This window comes from Bufo bufo, chromosome 5 (assembly GCF_905171765.1).
Source record: "Bufo bufo chromosome 5, aBufBuf1.1, whole genome shotgun sequence".
NCBI classification, from domain to species: domain Eukaryota; kingdom Metazoa; phylum Chordata; class Amphibia; order Anura; family Bufonidae; genus Bufo; species Bufo bufo.
Window position 1 is genome coordinate 141,241,895 of NC_053393.1, and position 16,991 is coordinate 141,258,885.

The following is a 16,991-nucleotide window of genomic DNA, read 5'->3' on the forward strand; positions in this document are numbered from 1 at the left end:
TCTTCGTCTTTTTGCCAATCCTGATTTTCAACCACTCCGTGCCAGGTTGCATCCGATCGGAGCTGGCAACTTCTATTACAAAACGCCACTCGATATGCCTCCACTTTTATTGAGGTATTACATTGCGTCTAGAAGAGAATACACTGTACACGGACTATACATACAGTATGCTTTCCGATAAACCCTAACCCCACATTGATAACAAATCCATATTAACGTCCTTCTAAAAAAAAAGCTGTGTATCAGCCGATAACCTGCTCACCACTCCAGCTGGCCCGAGGACAGCAAAGTCCGGCTTTGCTTCCTCCACACTCGTTTCCACGTGTGTCCCCCCCCCCCCCCCAAGCCTCATTCAGAAGAATAAAACAGTTGAAGAAATGTCTGCTACCAATCTCAAACATGTGAATTCACACTCAACTACCAAAACAGGGACCAGGACCCATTTAGTATTGGTGGTCAAGGTCTTTTTTTTTTAGCTTTCTTAATGTAATTAATATGGCATAAAAGTGTCAGGTCTTGTGTTTTCTAAACGGATATGATGGTCATGTTCACCGTTGTCCTTCACTTTTTTTTAAAGGTGAAATCTGAAAAATACATAACTATTCTACCATTATAAGAATGCAAAAAGGTATCTCCCAGGGAAAGAGAACCATCTTGCTGGCGCCATCTTCTGTAAGTGGCTGCCTAGGAGTTCCAAGGCTTGTTAACAAGTTGGACTTTGACTCATAGGAAGCCACTTCTAATAGGTGGTGCTAACAAGATGGTTCTCTTTCCCAGGGAGAAATCTATTTGCATATTGTATCCCAATAAGTATCCAAACACAGAAGGCCTCTTTAAGGAGTGCCACCACCCTGCCTAAGGCATCGCACTCAGCCAGCCAGAATCCTACTCCTTACTGACGAGAGGCAAGCACCCAAAACAGTTGTGTACAGTCGTGGCCAAAAGTTTTGAGAATGACACAAATATTAGTTTTCACAAAGTTTGCTGATAAACTGCTTTTAGATATTTGTTTCAGTTGTTTCTGTGATGTAGTGAAATATAATTACACACACTTCATACGTTTCAAAGGCTTTTATCGACAATTACATGACATTTATGCAAAGAGTCAGTATTTGCAGTGTTGGCCCTTCTTTTTCAGGACCTCTACAATTTGACTGGGCATGCTCTCAATCAACTTCTGGGCCAATTCCTGACTGATAGCAACCCATTCTTTCATAATCACTTCTTGGAGTTTGTCAGAATTAGTGGGTTTTTGTTTGTCCACCCGCCTCTTGAGGATTGACCACAAGTTCTCAATGGGATTAAGATCTGGGGAGTTTCCAGGCCATGGACCCAAAATGTCAACGTTTTGGTCCCCGAGCCACTTAGTTATCACTTTTGCCTTATGGCACGGTGCTCCATCGTGCTGGAAAATGCATTGTTATTCACCAAACTGTTGTTGGATTGTTGGAAGAAGTTGCTGTTGGAGGGTGTTTTGGTACCATTCTTTATTCATGGCTGTGTTTTTGGGCAAAATTGTGAGTGAGGCCACTCCCTTGGATGAGAAGCAACCCCACACATGAATGGTCTCAGGATGCTTTACTGTTGGCATGACACAGGACTGATGGTAGCACTCATCTTTTCTTCTCCGGACAAGCATTTTTCCAGATGCCCCAAACAATCGGAAAGAGGCTTCATCGGAGAATATGACTTTGCCCCAGTCCTCAGCAGTCCATTCACCATATTTCCTGCAGAAGATCAATCTGTCCCTGATGTTTTTTTTGGAGAGAAGTGGCTTCTTTGCTGGCCTTCTTGACACCAGGCCATCTTCCAAAAGTCTTCGCCTCACTGTGTGTGCAGATGCGCTCACACCTGCCTGCTGCCATTCCTGAGCAAGCTCTGCATTGGTGGCACTCCGATCTCGCAGCTGAATCCTCTTTAGGAGACAATCCTGGCGCTTGCTGGACTTTCTTGGACGCCCTGAAGCCTTCTTAACAAGAATTGAACCTCTTTCCTTGAAGTTCTTGATGATCCTATAAATTGTTGATTGAGGTGCAATCTTAGTAGCCACAATATCCTTGCCTGTGAAGCCATTTTTATGTAACGCAATGATGGCTGCACGCGTTTCTTTGCAGGTCACCATGGTTAACAATGGAAGAACAATGATTTCAAGCATCACCCTCCTTTTAACATGTCAAGTCTGCCATTTTAACCCAATCAGCCTGACATAATGATCTCCAGCCTTGTGCTCGTCAACATTCTCACCTGAGTTTACAAGACGATTACTGAAATGATCTTAGCAGGTCCTTTAATGACAGCAATGAAATGCAGTGGAAAGGTTTTTTTGGGATTAAGTTAATTTTCATGGCAAAGAAGGACTATGCAATTCATCTGATCACTCTTCATAACATTCTGGAGTATATGCAAATTGCTATTATAAAAACTTAAGCAGCAACTTTCCAATTTCCAATATTTATGTAATTCTCAAAACTTTTGGCCATGACTGTACATATAGATACTTGGCTTGGCTGCCTTTTCAAGGTCCAAGGCTTGTTAAAAAAAATTGGACTTTGACTCACAAGGAGCCCCTTCCAGAAGGTGGCGCTAGCGAGATGGTTCTCTTTCCCTGCAAGATACTGCTTTGCATATTTGTTTCCCATAGAGCATTGCCACTAAGTCTCCATGCACAGTCTCTTGATGGAGAGCCAGCCCCAGAAAGGGTTAAACGTTCACGTTATTGCTATATTCTGCCTGTGCCGCCGCCTTTAGAGCAGAACATGCTGTGCTTTACTATATACACACACCCCTGCAGGTAAAATAAAGGTCAGAATGTCTCACAGCAATAAATCATATAGAATTTCACTATACAAATGGCATTATGTGTCTACCACATGATCATACACTGCAGGTGACGCACATTTCTGGAGGGTGCCCCTTTGTACTATAGCAGCTGTACTTTAGGGTGCATAGAATTGCGTTATGATCCATGGTAACGGAAGCCATAACGGAATTCTGCTTTTTACCACCAAACAAAGCGTGAATGAACTTCATAACATGAAATTCGCTCATCTATTTATGACCTATTGATCCAAGCGATATCGGCCACGTCTGATGTGAACGTTCTCCTTCGAATCTGCCATACCTATGCCTATATCGGCCAAGCATGCATGTTTATTCAGTAGGCAGGTGAAAAGGGAGACAGCGGCTTAAAGGGGTATTCCGGTTCTGCGAAATTTTCCCCAAAAACTATTAGATCGGTGGGGGCCTAGAACAGGGATCTCGGAGCCCCCCCCAAAATGAACAGAGCAGCAGGTCCAGCATGCACACATCCCTATGGTACTTCAGGATATGGCTGAGCAGTCTGTGGAACTCCCATAGAGATGAATGGAGCAGCAGGGCACATGCCCAACCAGCCTTCCCGAGTCCTCACAGTCCACGTCCAGGACTGCCTGGTCCCTCATGATATTCCCTATAACAGCTTCTATATGGGCTCTATAAGTGAAATGGCGCCACATGCATAAAGGCAAGAACTAAGATGTGCCAGGCACTGAGAAGGAAATTTCAGGGGCATCTCTATGAACACTGGTCTATTGTTTATCGGCATGTGACATCGCCTCCATCATGGCGCACACACCGACTCGGGTCACGGTTTACCTGACATTCTTTTTTTTTCTTCTTCAGAAAACTGACAGAAAAATGTGATAGATGAATCCCGCGACATGCACCATTGCCTCCTGTGCTGGTAAATGTTCTATTTTTATACACCATTTTTTCTGGCATCACTGCATTAATAAATCACCCCCATGTGTCAAAAAATTCACTGAAGCAACTATCATGGGTGAGCAGCTCCTCAAAGACAGCGGAAGTTCTGAGAGACTGACTGCACAGCACTCAGCCTTGAAGGGGTTAAGGCCCCGGAGCGGCACCTCCCCCTCCCTCCCAGGACGTCAGTGCGGGCGGGAGCCGGGAACTATATATCCAGCTGTAGCGCTCTCGGCTCTCACTGACAGCAGCACGCTTACAACGACTACAAGCAGCGCCACCTAGCGGCCACAGAGCGCACCGTACGGTCCTGTGACAGCTGATCCTGAGCGCTCCTAGTGCCATCTCCTGTGCCACCAGCTACTCACATGAGCGCCCTGTCCATGAGCCTGGAGCCTCGCTGTGTGTCTCCCTATGCCGGCTGGTGCATGGAGCCCACTAACTTCTACGAGCAGAGAGTGAGCGGCTCCCCTGCTCTCTGCAAGCCTCGGGCCATGTGCGAGGAAACGGAGCCTCCGGTGAGCAGCAGCAGCCTGGCAGAGCTGAGCGCTGCCTCCGCCATCTACGACGATGAGAGCGCCATAGACTTCAGCTCCTACATTGACTCCATGTCGTCAGTGCCCAACCTGGAGCTGTGCAACGACGAGCTGTTTTTGGACTTGTTCAACAGCAACCACAAAAGCGGCGGCGGCGGCGAGCGGGGAGAGTGCGGGGGCGACTACCTGAGCGGGCTCCTGGCCCCGCAGCAGAAGGCGCACGTGCCTCAGCTGAAGCGGGAGCCCGAGTGGAGTGACAGCGACCTCTCCTCCTCCCTGCCCTGTCAGATTGCCACCTGTGCCCAGACCAGCATGAGCCTGCAGCCCACCCCGCCCACCTCCCCGGAGCCCTCCAGTGCCGCCAGCTCTGCCTGCCCTTCCCCTGCCTCGTCCACTGCCCCCAGCAAGGACCGGGCGGGCAAGAAGAACCTCGACCGCTTCAGCCCCGAGTACCGGCAGCGGCGGGAGCGCAACAACATCGCCGTGAGGAAGAGCCGGGACAAGGCGAAGAAGCGCAACGTAGACATGCAGCAGAAGCTGCTGGAGCTCTCCTCCGAGAACGAGAAGCTGCACAAGAGGATCGACCTGCTGACCCGGGACTTAACCAACCTCAGGCACTTCTTCAAGCAGCTGCCCCCCACAGCCACCGCCGGCACCTTCCTCTCCAGCCTGGGGGGCTTAGACTGCCGGTAACCTGCCCCCCGAGCACAAGGACTGTGTGACCAACTCTGAATACCTCAGCCCAGCAGAGGGCTCCAGTGAGCAGGGAGGGCTGCCCGCCCACCCATGCTGGGACTTTTAAGACTGAGCCAACAGCAGACTGTTCTCATATTCTAATAGTGCAATAAAGCTGTGTTGCCAATACCTTGCAGAAGGGACTGGGAGTGTGGGCTCTAATGCCCCATGTGTGCCAGGCAATCAAGTGCCAAAGAGCTGGCTTCCTATCAAGTATTGTAACTAAAGGTGCAGGGTTGCCAGCCTCCTGATGGATGGTGAGGCAGATCTCAGCCTGGCACACATGCTGGGAGGTACGGACTGTAAGCCTTGGCATGGACTGTTGTCTGCCATGGAGCCCTCTCCTCAGTGCCCGCTTGTCTAGTGCCTTGTCCTGCTAGAACCCATGTGGAGCCATCCCAGTAGCAGAAGCCTTGGACAGGTTCTGTTAGTGCCTTTCCTGGTCCAAGCTGCCTGTAGCTGGAAGTACTGTATGGGGAAGGAACGTTTTGGGCAGTGCCAAATAGAAATTGTGCTGGTCTTCAGTTTCTCTAATGAATGTGTAGCCAATAACCGTGCTACCCCTGGAAATATAGAACTATAAATATATTTTATATATATATATATGTATTTTTGCTCTCTATAAAACAAAGCTAAGACATTTCCCTTCCTTAAATTATTTTTGTAATTTTGGTTTTCTATACCCTGTATTGATGCAGCTATGGTACATTGGAGACAAAGACTTTGTATTGTAGATATTAGGGACAGAAAATGAGCATGCTCAACTTTTTATATGATCATTTTTACAGCATTTTTAAGAATAAAACCGTAAAATGCACCAATACTTGTGTCTATGGTTTATTGGGGGGAGATGGAATAACTCGTATCAGGACAGTTCAGATGTAGCAGAGCTGTCACTGGTCTGTACTCTTCTGCAGGAGTATCCTGCAGCCACAGCATTTCTCCAGATCATTCCACATGACAAACACAGATCTGCTACATCTGGACGAGCGGCAGCTTACACACACAGCACCGCTACTCTGGTTAATCAATAACTTTAAAGGCTGTGTCCAGCCATTAGAAGCTACTGTAATCTACTTGGCTGTGTCACATTCTGGGACAGGTAGGTAGGAATGCTTATGTCATGCACTGATCTATACGGTGAAGCTCCTGTTCCGTACATTGACCGTGACAGGTTTAGGAGTCTAATGATAAAAGTTGTCACGTGACAACCCAGGAACCTGTACATAACTGTATGGCAGGGGGTCAGCAACTCCAATTCCCAACATTTCTGTGGATTTTCTGAGCAAGTGTGCATGGTGGGAATTGTAGTTCCACAACAGCTGAAGTGTCGAAGGTTGTACGGTATATAATTATGTTATCAGCCTGTCCTTCAGTGCCCTTTTAATGACTGGTAAAAGTCCAGTGAACATAAACTACCTGCGCCTAGTGTTAAGCAGGTCATAATGACGCCGTACATACACAGCACACATAGCGCTTAGTCTTTAGCCGTTTCTGGATTTCAGTACTTTCTGGGAAAGCTGGGTTACAATAAACATGGTTACTGCCCTTACCACAACTCCCACAAAGGTTGTCACCCAGATTGTGTCAATAGGACAGGGGTAAAGGCATTCTAGTGAAGCAATTGTCTCTCTTTCCATTATCAGCCCTGATCATCACAGGATAGGTAATAACTGATCGCTGGGGGTCCGACCACTGGTCACAAGGATGGGGGCTACATGTTTGAATGGAGCAGAGGTGACAAAGTCTATGGGACTGGTGGAGATAGCCCAGTGCTGTATTTGGCTAGGTCTGCCAGTCCCGTAGAGATGGAATAGCGCACGCATGACTGCTGCTCCATTTAGAAGAGACACACCTGGGTAAGTGTTGATTATAGGAAAACCCTTTTGAGGGGTATTCTGGTTATGTAAAGTTATCCCCTATCCACAGGATAGGAGATAACTATTTGATTGGTGGGGGTCCTACGGCTGGGAACAGGGACCTCCTACCTTGTGGAGCCCCCACCCCAAAATGAACAGAGCAGCTGGTCAGGCATGTGCGCGGCTGCTCCATTCATTTCCAAGGGAGTTCTGGAGGTAGCCAAGAACAGCGCTCGGCTACCTCCTAGTGGTAAGACCCTCATCGATCTAATAGTTATCCCCTATCCTGTGGAAAGAGGATATCGTTACATAACCAGAATATCCCTTTAAGTCAGAAAGGAGGAAAACAAACACGAATGAATGACAGGAAAATGGCTTTAATTTACATGTACATAAAATCAGAGACTCTTCCTCAGTCCAGGTAACCACATGGCAAGGTCCACTGGTCATTGATCTCCACTGGATACAGCTTGCAGAAGAAGACTGATCTCCTCTAGGCTCACAATGCTGGCCACACAGTGGACGTGGCAGTGGACTGGACCCAGCTCCTTCCCCAGGACAGTATTCACCTCGTAGCGCTGCAGATAAAGGCATGTGTGCTCAGCAAACAGCACTGTACATTCTGTTCAAAGCAGTACATAACTAAGATAAAAAATCAACAGCAAAGGCCTCTCCCAGTTTATGAGGCTTTTACAGCCCAGACAGTTGAGTGCAGGTGAGCCAAGAACCTGCTGGATTGTTATACAACGTCTGCTGCTGATAAGCCAATCAGATGCCTTTCCACATGGTCCCACTGCTGCTCAATGATCATCACTGCTAGCAAAGGGGTTCACATCTGCGTCCATCAGGGGAACAGACTGGCCGAATTCACTGTATCCAGAGTACATGCCGGCCCTCGGATGGACAAAAAACGCTACATGCAGCACTTTCTGTCCCGGCTGAAAGCCAGCACATACGCTGGTAAGTGGCCGGATCGCCGCCGGATCCTATTACAGTGAATAGGGATCTGGTGTTGCGCAGTGGTATCCAGCTGTGCCGGATCCGGCAGATGTGAACCCAGGCTAACTGTACATAACTCATTAAGGCTACTTTCACATGTGCGTTTTGGTTTCAGGTTTTGAGAACCGGCAGAGGATCTCAAAACCTGACCAAAATGGTTCAGTTTGCATTCCACATCAGGATGCATCCGTTCCGTTAGGACGCGGTTGTGTGAAATCGAAACAGGACAAACTGGATCAGTCACTAAAGACATTTCAAGTCAATGGGTGATGGATCATCCGTTTTTTTAGGATCCTAGAAAACTGGATCAGTCACCATTGATTTACATTGTTTTTAGTGACGGATCCGATTTGTTCTGTTTCGATAACCAGACACAAAACCGCAGCTTGCAGTGGTTTTGCGTTCGGTCACAAAACGGAATGTTGATGGAACAGAAGACATCCTGATGCATCTTAAACGGGTTCCTTTCCGTTCAGAATGCATGGGGACAAAACAGAACCGTTTTGGCCTGGTTTTGAGACCCTCTGCCAGATCTCAAAACCGGAATGCCAAAACCCATATGTAAAAGTAGCCTAGGGATACTACTGTTTTTTTTAACGGCAAGTGAATAGCGGGCGTCAAAAAATAGTCCTGTTTTTGGCTGTTTCCACAGGCAGACAGACCCCATTGTAACAGTTTCTAACAGCCGCGTAGACAGAAGGAACTGCACTCCCAGCGTAAGGACGTCACTATGTGCTTCCAGCATGATAGTTAGGAGCGCATGGTGACATCACCACACTGTGAGCACAGGTCATTCTACATCAAGTGAATAGATGAGGTGAGTAATTAAAAAAAAAATTGTTGGGGGCAACTCTGGGGGACATCATTAATGCTGGGGGCAACTCTGGGGGACATCATTAATGCTGGGGGCCACTCTGGGGGACATCATTAATGCTGGGGGGCCACTCTGGGAGGCATCATTAATGCTGGGGGTAACTCTGGGGGACATCATTAATGCTGTGGGTAACTCTGGGGGACATCATTAATGCTGGGGGCCACTCTGGGAGGCATCATTAATGCTGGGCGCCACTATGGGGGACATCATTAATGCTGGGGGCCACTATGGGAGGCATCATTAATGCTGGGGGGCCACTCTGGGAGGCATCATTAATGCTGGGGGTAACTCTGGGGGACATCATTAATGCTGGGGGCCACTCTGGGAGGCATCGTTAATGCTGGGTGCCACTATGGGGGACATCATTAATGCTGGGCGCCACTATGGGGGGCATCATTAATGCTGGGGGCCACTCTGGGAGGCATCATTAATGCTGGGGGTAACTCCGGGGGGCATCATTAATGCTGAGCACCACTATGGTGGACATCATTAATGCTGGGCGCCACTATGAAGGGTATCATTAATGCTGGGGGCCACTCTCGGAGGCATCATTAATGCTGGGGGTAACTCTGGGGGACATCATTAATGCTGGGCAACATTATGGGGGACATCATTAATGCTGGGCGCCACTATGCAGGGAATCATTAATGCTGGGGGCCACTCTGGGAGGAATCATTCATGCTGGGCGCCACTCTGGGAGGAATCATTCATGCTGGGCGCCACTCTGGGAGGAATCATTCATGCTGGGCGCCACTCTGGGAGGCATTATTAATGCTGGTGGCCACTCTGGGAGGCATCATTAATGCTGGGGGTAACTCTGGGGGACATCATTAATGCTGGGGGTAACTCTGGGGGACATCATTAATGCTGAGCACCATTATGGTGGACATCATTAATGCTGGGCGCCACTATGGGGAGTATCATTAATGCTGGGGGCCACTCTGGGAGGCATCATTAATGCTGGGTGCCACTATGGGGGACATCATTAATGCTGGGCACCACTATGGGGGGCATCATTAATGCTGGGGGCCACTATGGGAGGCATCATTAATGCTGGGGGTAACTCCGGGGGGCATCATTAATGCTGAGCACCACTATGGTGGACATCATTAATGCTGGGCGCCACTATGAAGGGTATCATTAATGCTGGGGGCCACTCTCGGAGGCATCATTAATGCTGGGGGTAACTTTGGGGGACATCATTAATGCTGGGCAACATTATGGGGGACATCATTAATGCTGGGCGTCACTATGCAGGGCATCATTAATGCTGGGGGCCACTCTGGGGGGTATCATTAATGCTGGTGGCCACTCTGGGAGGCATCATTAATGCTGGGGGTAACTCTGGGGGACATCATTAATGCTGGGAGCAACTCTGGGGGACATCATTAATGCTGGGGGCCACTATGGTGGACATCATTAATGCTGGGGGCCACAACATATATGTACAATGATGGGGGACATTATGTATACTGCAGGGGATGGGATTAAAAAAAAAGCCAATGAAAAATATGACATTTTTTAATGATAGCATTATTCCTTTTAGGCCAAACAATGATTTCAGCCTATGGTTATGATATTAAATAAGCCAGCACCTAATCTGCAGACAGCTGTTTTGGGGTGATTGCCCCTCATCAGTGCAGAGCAGAGAGTACTGGCTTAACTGGGTAGGAGGCCTGTGTCTGAGCAAGGGGGGAACTAACTCTCCTTAGGGAGAGAGCACCTTAATCAGTGTCAGGAGATCATGCTCGGACACAGGCCTCCTACCCAGTTGAGCCAGTACTCTCTGCTCTGCACTGATGAGGGGCAATCACCCCAAAACAGCTGTCTGCAGATGAGGTGCTGGCTTATTTAATATCCAAGTCATGTCTCAAGGCTTATTTTAAGAGCTGAATATTGACTTATAGGATAGCTGCCTTACATCTGGTGGCATTAGAGGCAAAGCTTGTTAAGAGCTCATTTGCATTTCTTCCCTCCTATGGTTATGCTTACATACACAAACTTAAAAAAATTACTATACCGCATGCAATTACAATAGTTCATATACTTTATTAGTGCATATGATATAAACAGTTAAAAAGGGGGTTTGCAAAAAATGAGACTTCCTTGGAGGAAGAGGGACACAGACAGGACTGACAATATTAGCTGTATGCATGCATGTAACAAGAGATTTGACTATGCAGATAAAAGGCTAATCATAAAGTGCAAAGAAAATCACAATTATAATACAATGATCTGAAAGCAATTATACAAAATCAAATATAGTTCAAAAGAGAGCCATTACCCATACTGCGTCCCACGCTCCAAGATGGCGTCTACCCCCAATTCCATTTTTAATGGCTGTTTTAACGGCCATTAAAAATGGATGCAAAACGCCAGACGGCTAGAAAATGGATGGAAAAATGTCTAATTTACTGTTCACATATCTGTATACGAGCTTGCTTTTAAAGGGTTTCTGTCACCAGAATGAACCCTATTAAACTGGCTGACATTAGCGATGTGCTAATGTCAGCAGACCCTAACTGCACAATTTTAACTTTGATGATATGCAAATTAGCCTCTAGGAGCAGGGGGGGGGGGGGGGGGCGTTTTTCCTGCTCCTAGAGGCTCGTTCCTCCCACCTTAAGTCACGCCCTTCCGTCCTTGATTGACAGGGCCAGGCAGTGTTCGTCTCCTCCTGCCGGCCCTGCGCAGGCGCAAGATTTATCTAGCGCACAGGGCCGGCAGGAAAAACGAATGCTGGCCCTGTCAATCAAGGACGGCAGGGCGTGACTTGAGGTGGGAGAATGGAGCCTCTTAGACCAGGAGCAACCCCCCCCCCCGCTCCTAGAGGCTAATTTGTATATCATCAAAGTTAAAATTGTGCAGTAACCGGGGAATCCATAAGCATAAAAATAGTACAGTTAGGGTCTGCTGACATTAGCACATCGCTAATGTCAGCCAGTTTAATAGGGTTAATTCTGGTGACAGAAATCCTTTAAGCAGGACAAGTTGTATTTTGTAATATGGCACCATTTAATTTACCATATCTTGGGGGGGAAAAGCAGTTTTATTTTCTTTTATAGTGTTCAGTTTGCTAAAAATGACTTTATTCTATGGGTCATCAAGATTACAATGATACAATTATAACTAGGGATGAGCGAATCGACTTCGGATGAAACATCCAAAATCGATTTGCATAAAATGTCATTCTAATACTGTACGGAGCAGGAAAGGCTTAACAGATCGTTTCCTATAGCAGGCCTCGGAGACTTCACAAGGCTCCAGGCTTCCATAGCAACCGATCATAACCCTGTGATTTTGCCATGTAGACTCCGATTGGAGGACAGGCGGTGTAACCCCTCAGATGCTGTGGTCGCTCTTGGTCATGGCATCTGAGGTATTAAATGACCAGGATTGGAGTTATCTCCGATCCCAGTCATTTCAGTCAGGTGTATGCTGTATTACACAGCCGGCACCCGCCATGTATGAAGCACGATCGTGAGCCCACTCCATACACCCCCACCCACCCCTTGCACGTAAAGTTAAGTGCAGATGTGGGAAGGAGTTAATATTATCACATTTAGGGCTCAAGCACACGGACGTTACCGTATTGCGGTCCGCATACAGCGGGTCCGCAATAGACGGTCACCGGCCGTGTTCACCCCGTATCACGGATGTGGACCCATTCACTTAGTCCACATCCGTGCTTCCGTGGGTTTTCTGTCCATGCCTCCGCACCGCAAAAAAGTAGTGCATGCACTACTTTTTTGTGGTGCGGACCGTCGGATGCGGATCGTGGACCCCATTCAAGTGAATGTGTCTGCGATCCGCATGCGGCGGCCCCACGGTCGCTGCCCGTGCATCGCGGTCCGCAGCACGGGCCAGGCCAGCACACGGTCGTGTGCATGAGCCCTAACCTGGCAGCTTTTCCATGTACTCTGTTAAATATAATGACCAGCAATATCAAACATTTCTGCTAACAAAGAGTTAACTTATCACATAGTGCACAATTGCATCACATCTCACTACATGATGTGTTGCCGTTCACGTGTAAGATTTTTTTTTTATTATTATTGTATTGGACAGCATTATGACATTGTGAGAAACTGTTACATCATACTGCTTCATGCCAAAGACACATCCAAACCTTGAAAACATGAATAAGGGTCCAGTCAGACGTCTGTAAGTGTTTTGTGGTCCACAAATTGCAGATCCGCAAAACGCAGATACCGACCCGTGTGAGTTCCGCCCTATGATAGAAATGCTTATACTTGTCCGTGATTGTGGGCAAGAACAGGACATGCTCTATCTTTTTTGCGGGGCCACGGAATGGAGCTACGGATGCGAACAGCACACGGTGTGCTATCCAGATCTTTTGCATCTTCATTGAAATTAATGAGTCCGCACCCGTTCCGCAAAATTGCGGAATGGATGCAGACCCAGAACTACGGACGTATGAACGGACCCTTAATGTAAACTGCATTACGGCTATACTTGCTACATGAAAATTAGAAGCTCTTTGCGCATATTTATGATCAAGAAATAATATGTCGGGCCCATCTACCAGTGACAGGACCTACAGTCTTGCCTCTCTTGGCCTTTTAGCCCATTTATTCATGTTTTCAATATTTGCATGTGTCTGTGCATAAAGCAGTATGCTGCTACTTGCAGTCCTTGTTTGCTTTTGCACTGCAGCCATGGTAGCGTGCACCTGAACTCCCTTTATACAGAGTTTGGTGGTGCTGGTCTAACTCTCTATTAAATTGTTACATCATTTCAGGAGTATCATGCTGCAAAGGTAGAAGAACATTCCCCTCTTTAGTCAGATAATATTTAACCAGCGCACTGATCTAGAGATAAGCAACAAACTAACCAAAGCATTCTCAAATTAACCTTACAAGACATACCCCATCCTTACTGGAGCAAGAACCCAAAATAGAAGAAATGGTCTCTTCACGTAGCTGTAGAGAAAATGTAAACAAATTAAACTGTTTTTAAATATATATTTTTTTAAAATATTTGCCAATCAGCACCATTTGGAGTTGTCCTATGGCAGCATCAGCACCGCTGTGTGGCTAAAGGATCCGAAACTAATGTTTGTTTGCCCAGTCATTGCCAGATGTTACCGTACCCCGATCTGCTGGCAAACCATCATGAAATGTCAAAACATCACCCTATGTAAACAGGAGAAGTTCTGCCGACTGTAATATAGATATAATATAAAATATTATAGGAACGCTCCTTCCGGATAAATACTCAGACTTCTGGCCCAAGCAAAGAGGCCTTTAAACATATAGATATCTGACCAATTTCTGTCCAATCAGCAATATTAATTGATATCTGTCTCATCTGTCAGGATAACTTGCATATAAACTGATTGTCAATTGCAATGATTTCCCAACTAATAAGCATCTGAAAGATTTCTAAAAGAAAGCTCCATTATATTGAATAGAAAGGCTTTATTTTAGGAATTATAGAATAGATGAATATAAACTAATTTCATAATCTGTAAGATCAATCTTATTGGTCTGGAATATGTGTGTTAACCCAAGTTAAGCCCCCACCCAGTCAAATACAGAACAGAATTTTGGTTTGTGTCTCTGTTTATCTTGATAGTTTTTTATTTTATTTCTATGCTATGATTTACATGTGCATGTAGCGAAAAAAGCTGTGTGTAAAGAAAGCAATCATTTCCATTTGACGATAATGAAAACCATAACTGAAATTAATCAGGTTAAAAATGATCATTTTATCAAGCCAGGCTGTGATGACTGCAGCATGGAAACAGGGATTTTTTTCATTCATAAACATAGCGGTGACTGGCCTCCTAATGCAAGACTGTGATCAGTGTTATAAAGGAATTGCTCACATACGATTGAAAAAAAAATCACTTTTGATACAACTGTTAACAATCAACATAATAATCGGAAGTTGGATCTTCATAAAATTAAAAATATAAACTCAGCCTAAGGCTCCTTGTCCACAAAGCTATGTCAATGGAGCCTGTCTGGTGGTGCACCGGCGGCACCATGTCTGATTCATATGGAATCCAAAGGAAAAAGAATAACGCTGAAGAAAATTAGAGGCATATGGAGGTACAGTATGACCCCACAGACGAGATATGTATTACTTATGGTTCTGTGCAATGTGGAGATTTAATATGTCTCGGTGGATGATGCCTTAGTCCAGTTATGATCCACACAGTATCTACCACTGTATGTACCGTATTTTTCATCCTATAAGGCACAATTTCCCCCCCTTAAAAGTGATGGAGAAATGTCAGTACGTGTTACAGGGTGGATACTAATGGGCGCTTCCCTTATAGAATAGCTTATTAGTACAGCAGGACTGGAAAGGGATGAATACAGCGTTCCCTGTGCTGGCTCTGTACGCACCGCTCCCTGGTCTTCACAGCGGGAAGAGCAGGAAAACCGCTGTATTGTAGGAGCAGCAGTGTCCAAAACAGGAGGGGTAAGTTGATTTATTTCGTCTGATTTGAGGTCTGATTAAGATTGTGGGTCTGATCTGAGGACTGAGCTGGGGTCTAATTAATATTGGGGGTCTAAGGTCTGTTGGAGGGTCTGAGCTGAGGTCTGATTAAAATTGGGGTCTGCGCCGAGGTCTGACTAACATTGGGGGGTCTGATCTGAGCTCTAATGAAAAATATTTTTTTTCTTATTTTCTTCCTCTAAAACGTAGGTGCGTCTTATAGGGTGAAAAATTGTAAGTTAAAAATTGTAAGTTAAAAATGTTACCTTTAATCTCACTTTACATTCTGGCCTTGCTTGACATTGAAGAAATACTTCCAATTGCATCCTAATAACTGGAGAGCTTACATCTGAACTGCACTGACAACAGTAAAATGGGCATCTAGAAGAAACAACAAAGACCAATGGTTGAGTCATGACTTTGCATGATTGGAAGCAATATTTAAAGAATCTAACAGATCCATAATCTTCACATAAAATTAGGTACACTCATTATGATCTTCTCAGAAAACCTGGATGGCAAAACACTTTCCAAAAAAAAATAAAAATTTTTTACTGACATATGTAGCTTCCCTGTTCCAAACCACTCTTCTGGCAGACAATTGCTTGCCTCAGCAGTATATGGGCCGTCACTGCTGAGGTCAGCGATTGGCTGTAGTGGTGAAGTAGTGTGCACCAAACATCACTACTGCAGCCAAGAAAAGAAACACTGGCAGGGAAGACCAGAGAACAGGAAGACGCAGGGAAAAAAAGTGATAAGTATTGCTTCTTTTGTTATTTTAGGCCATTAACAGCTGCTGCCCGAGTTTCTATTTATTTTGGACAACTTATTTGATTTGCTTATTTTAAGAATGAATGATGACAACTGGGATCATAGTTACCAGATAAACAATTTCCAGTAATTACATTTGACCGATTTGTTCTTAAATTCTGAGGAGTTGCTTATATCAACCCTGTTTTACATATAGAAAAATAGAAAGGGCAATTCCCTCTGCCTAGGCCACTGCTCGTGGTGAAAGCAGGGATATTCTATAGCAATTTATGTGATATGATGTACTCCTGATGTCCTGTACTGGTTTATCGCATCTGCATAGAAAATACTGTGTTATGACTTTAAATATAGACTGTAAGTTGCAGGTTGATCCAGCTCCTGAGATGCTTTCTAGAAGGAAGGTAGCGCTTAAGGCCTTATTCACATGTCACTGATTCACAGACCTGTGCCATCTATGTCCTCCATGGAGATCACATACACCCATTCATTTTAGGCCTCTTGCACACAAACATTTTTTTTCCGTTTCCGTTCCGGAAAAAAGAAGGTACTCCGTATGCCTTCCGTTTCCGTATTTCCGTTCCCTTCAAAGTTAGAACATGTCCTATTATTGTCCGCATAATGGACAAGGATAGTACTGTTCTATCAGGGGCCAGCTGTTCTGTAAAAAAAGAATGCACACGGACGTCATCCGTATTTTTTGCGGATCGCAAAACACTGAAAAAGCCATATGGTCGTGTACTCACACATCTGTGTTTTAGCATAGTCTGTGGGTCTATGGTTTTAGCACGGAAACATGCCCTATTTTTCTCTGTGTTTACGGATCCATAACCCCAATTATATTCTATAGATCTATGAAGAACACCGACCCATGGATGTCTTCTGTGTTCCATTGGCCATTTATAGGAGGTGCTCTGAAAATAAATTTTCAGCTGTGCTGTGTCCGTGGAACACAGATGACACATGGACAGCAAAAAACGGACACACTAACCAAACACGTTTCCATCA

General features: G+C 45.8%; 2 protein-coding genes across 3 annotated transcripts in view; one reads left to right on the forward strand and one right to left on the reverse strand.

Moving 5' to 3' along the window:
- The first annotated feature begins 3,959 nt into the window (after positions 1 to 3,959).
- On the forward strand, positions 3,960 to 5,835 carry CEBPD (CCAAT enhancer binding protein delta). Its single transcript, XM_040431938.1, has one exon. It carries the CDS (start codon positions 4,110 to 4,112, stop codon positions 4,968 to 4,970), a length of 861 nt encoding a protein of 286 aa, XP_040287872.1. The 5' UTR covers positions 3,960 to 4,109; the 3' UTR covers positions 4,971 to 5,835.
- A 1,408-nt stretch (positions 5,836 to 7,243) lies between these two features.
- SPIDR (scaffold protein involved in DNA repair) overlaps positions 7,244 to 16,991 on the reverse strand; it is a 581,260-nt gene continuing 571,512 nt past the window's right edge. For both annotated transcript variants that reach the window (XM_040431991.1, XM_040431990.1), the window contains 3 exons: positions 15,482 to 15,596; positions 13,634 to 13,687; positions 7,244 to 7,449 (listed from right to left, as the gene is read on the reverse strand). In XM_040431991.1, coding sequence (XP_040287925.1) covers positions 7,318 to 7,449; positions 13,634 to 13,687; positions 15,482 to 15,596 — 301 coding nt within the window. In that variant the 3' untranslated portion in view covers positions 7,244 to 7,317. The remainder of the gene's footprint in view (positions 7,450 to 13,633; positions 13,688 to 15,481; positions 15,597 to 16,991) is intronic.

Excerpts from the sequence above, each read along its gene's own strand:
- CEBPD (XM_040431938.1), top strand. The coding sequence starts at position 4,110 with ATGAGCGCCCTGTCCATGAGCCTGGAGCCTCGCTGTGTGTCTCCCTAT.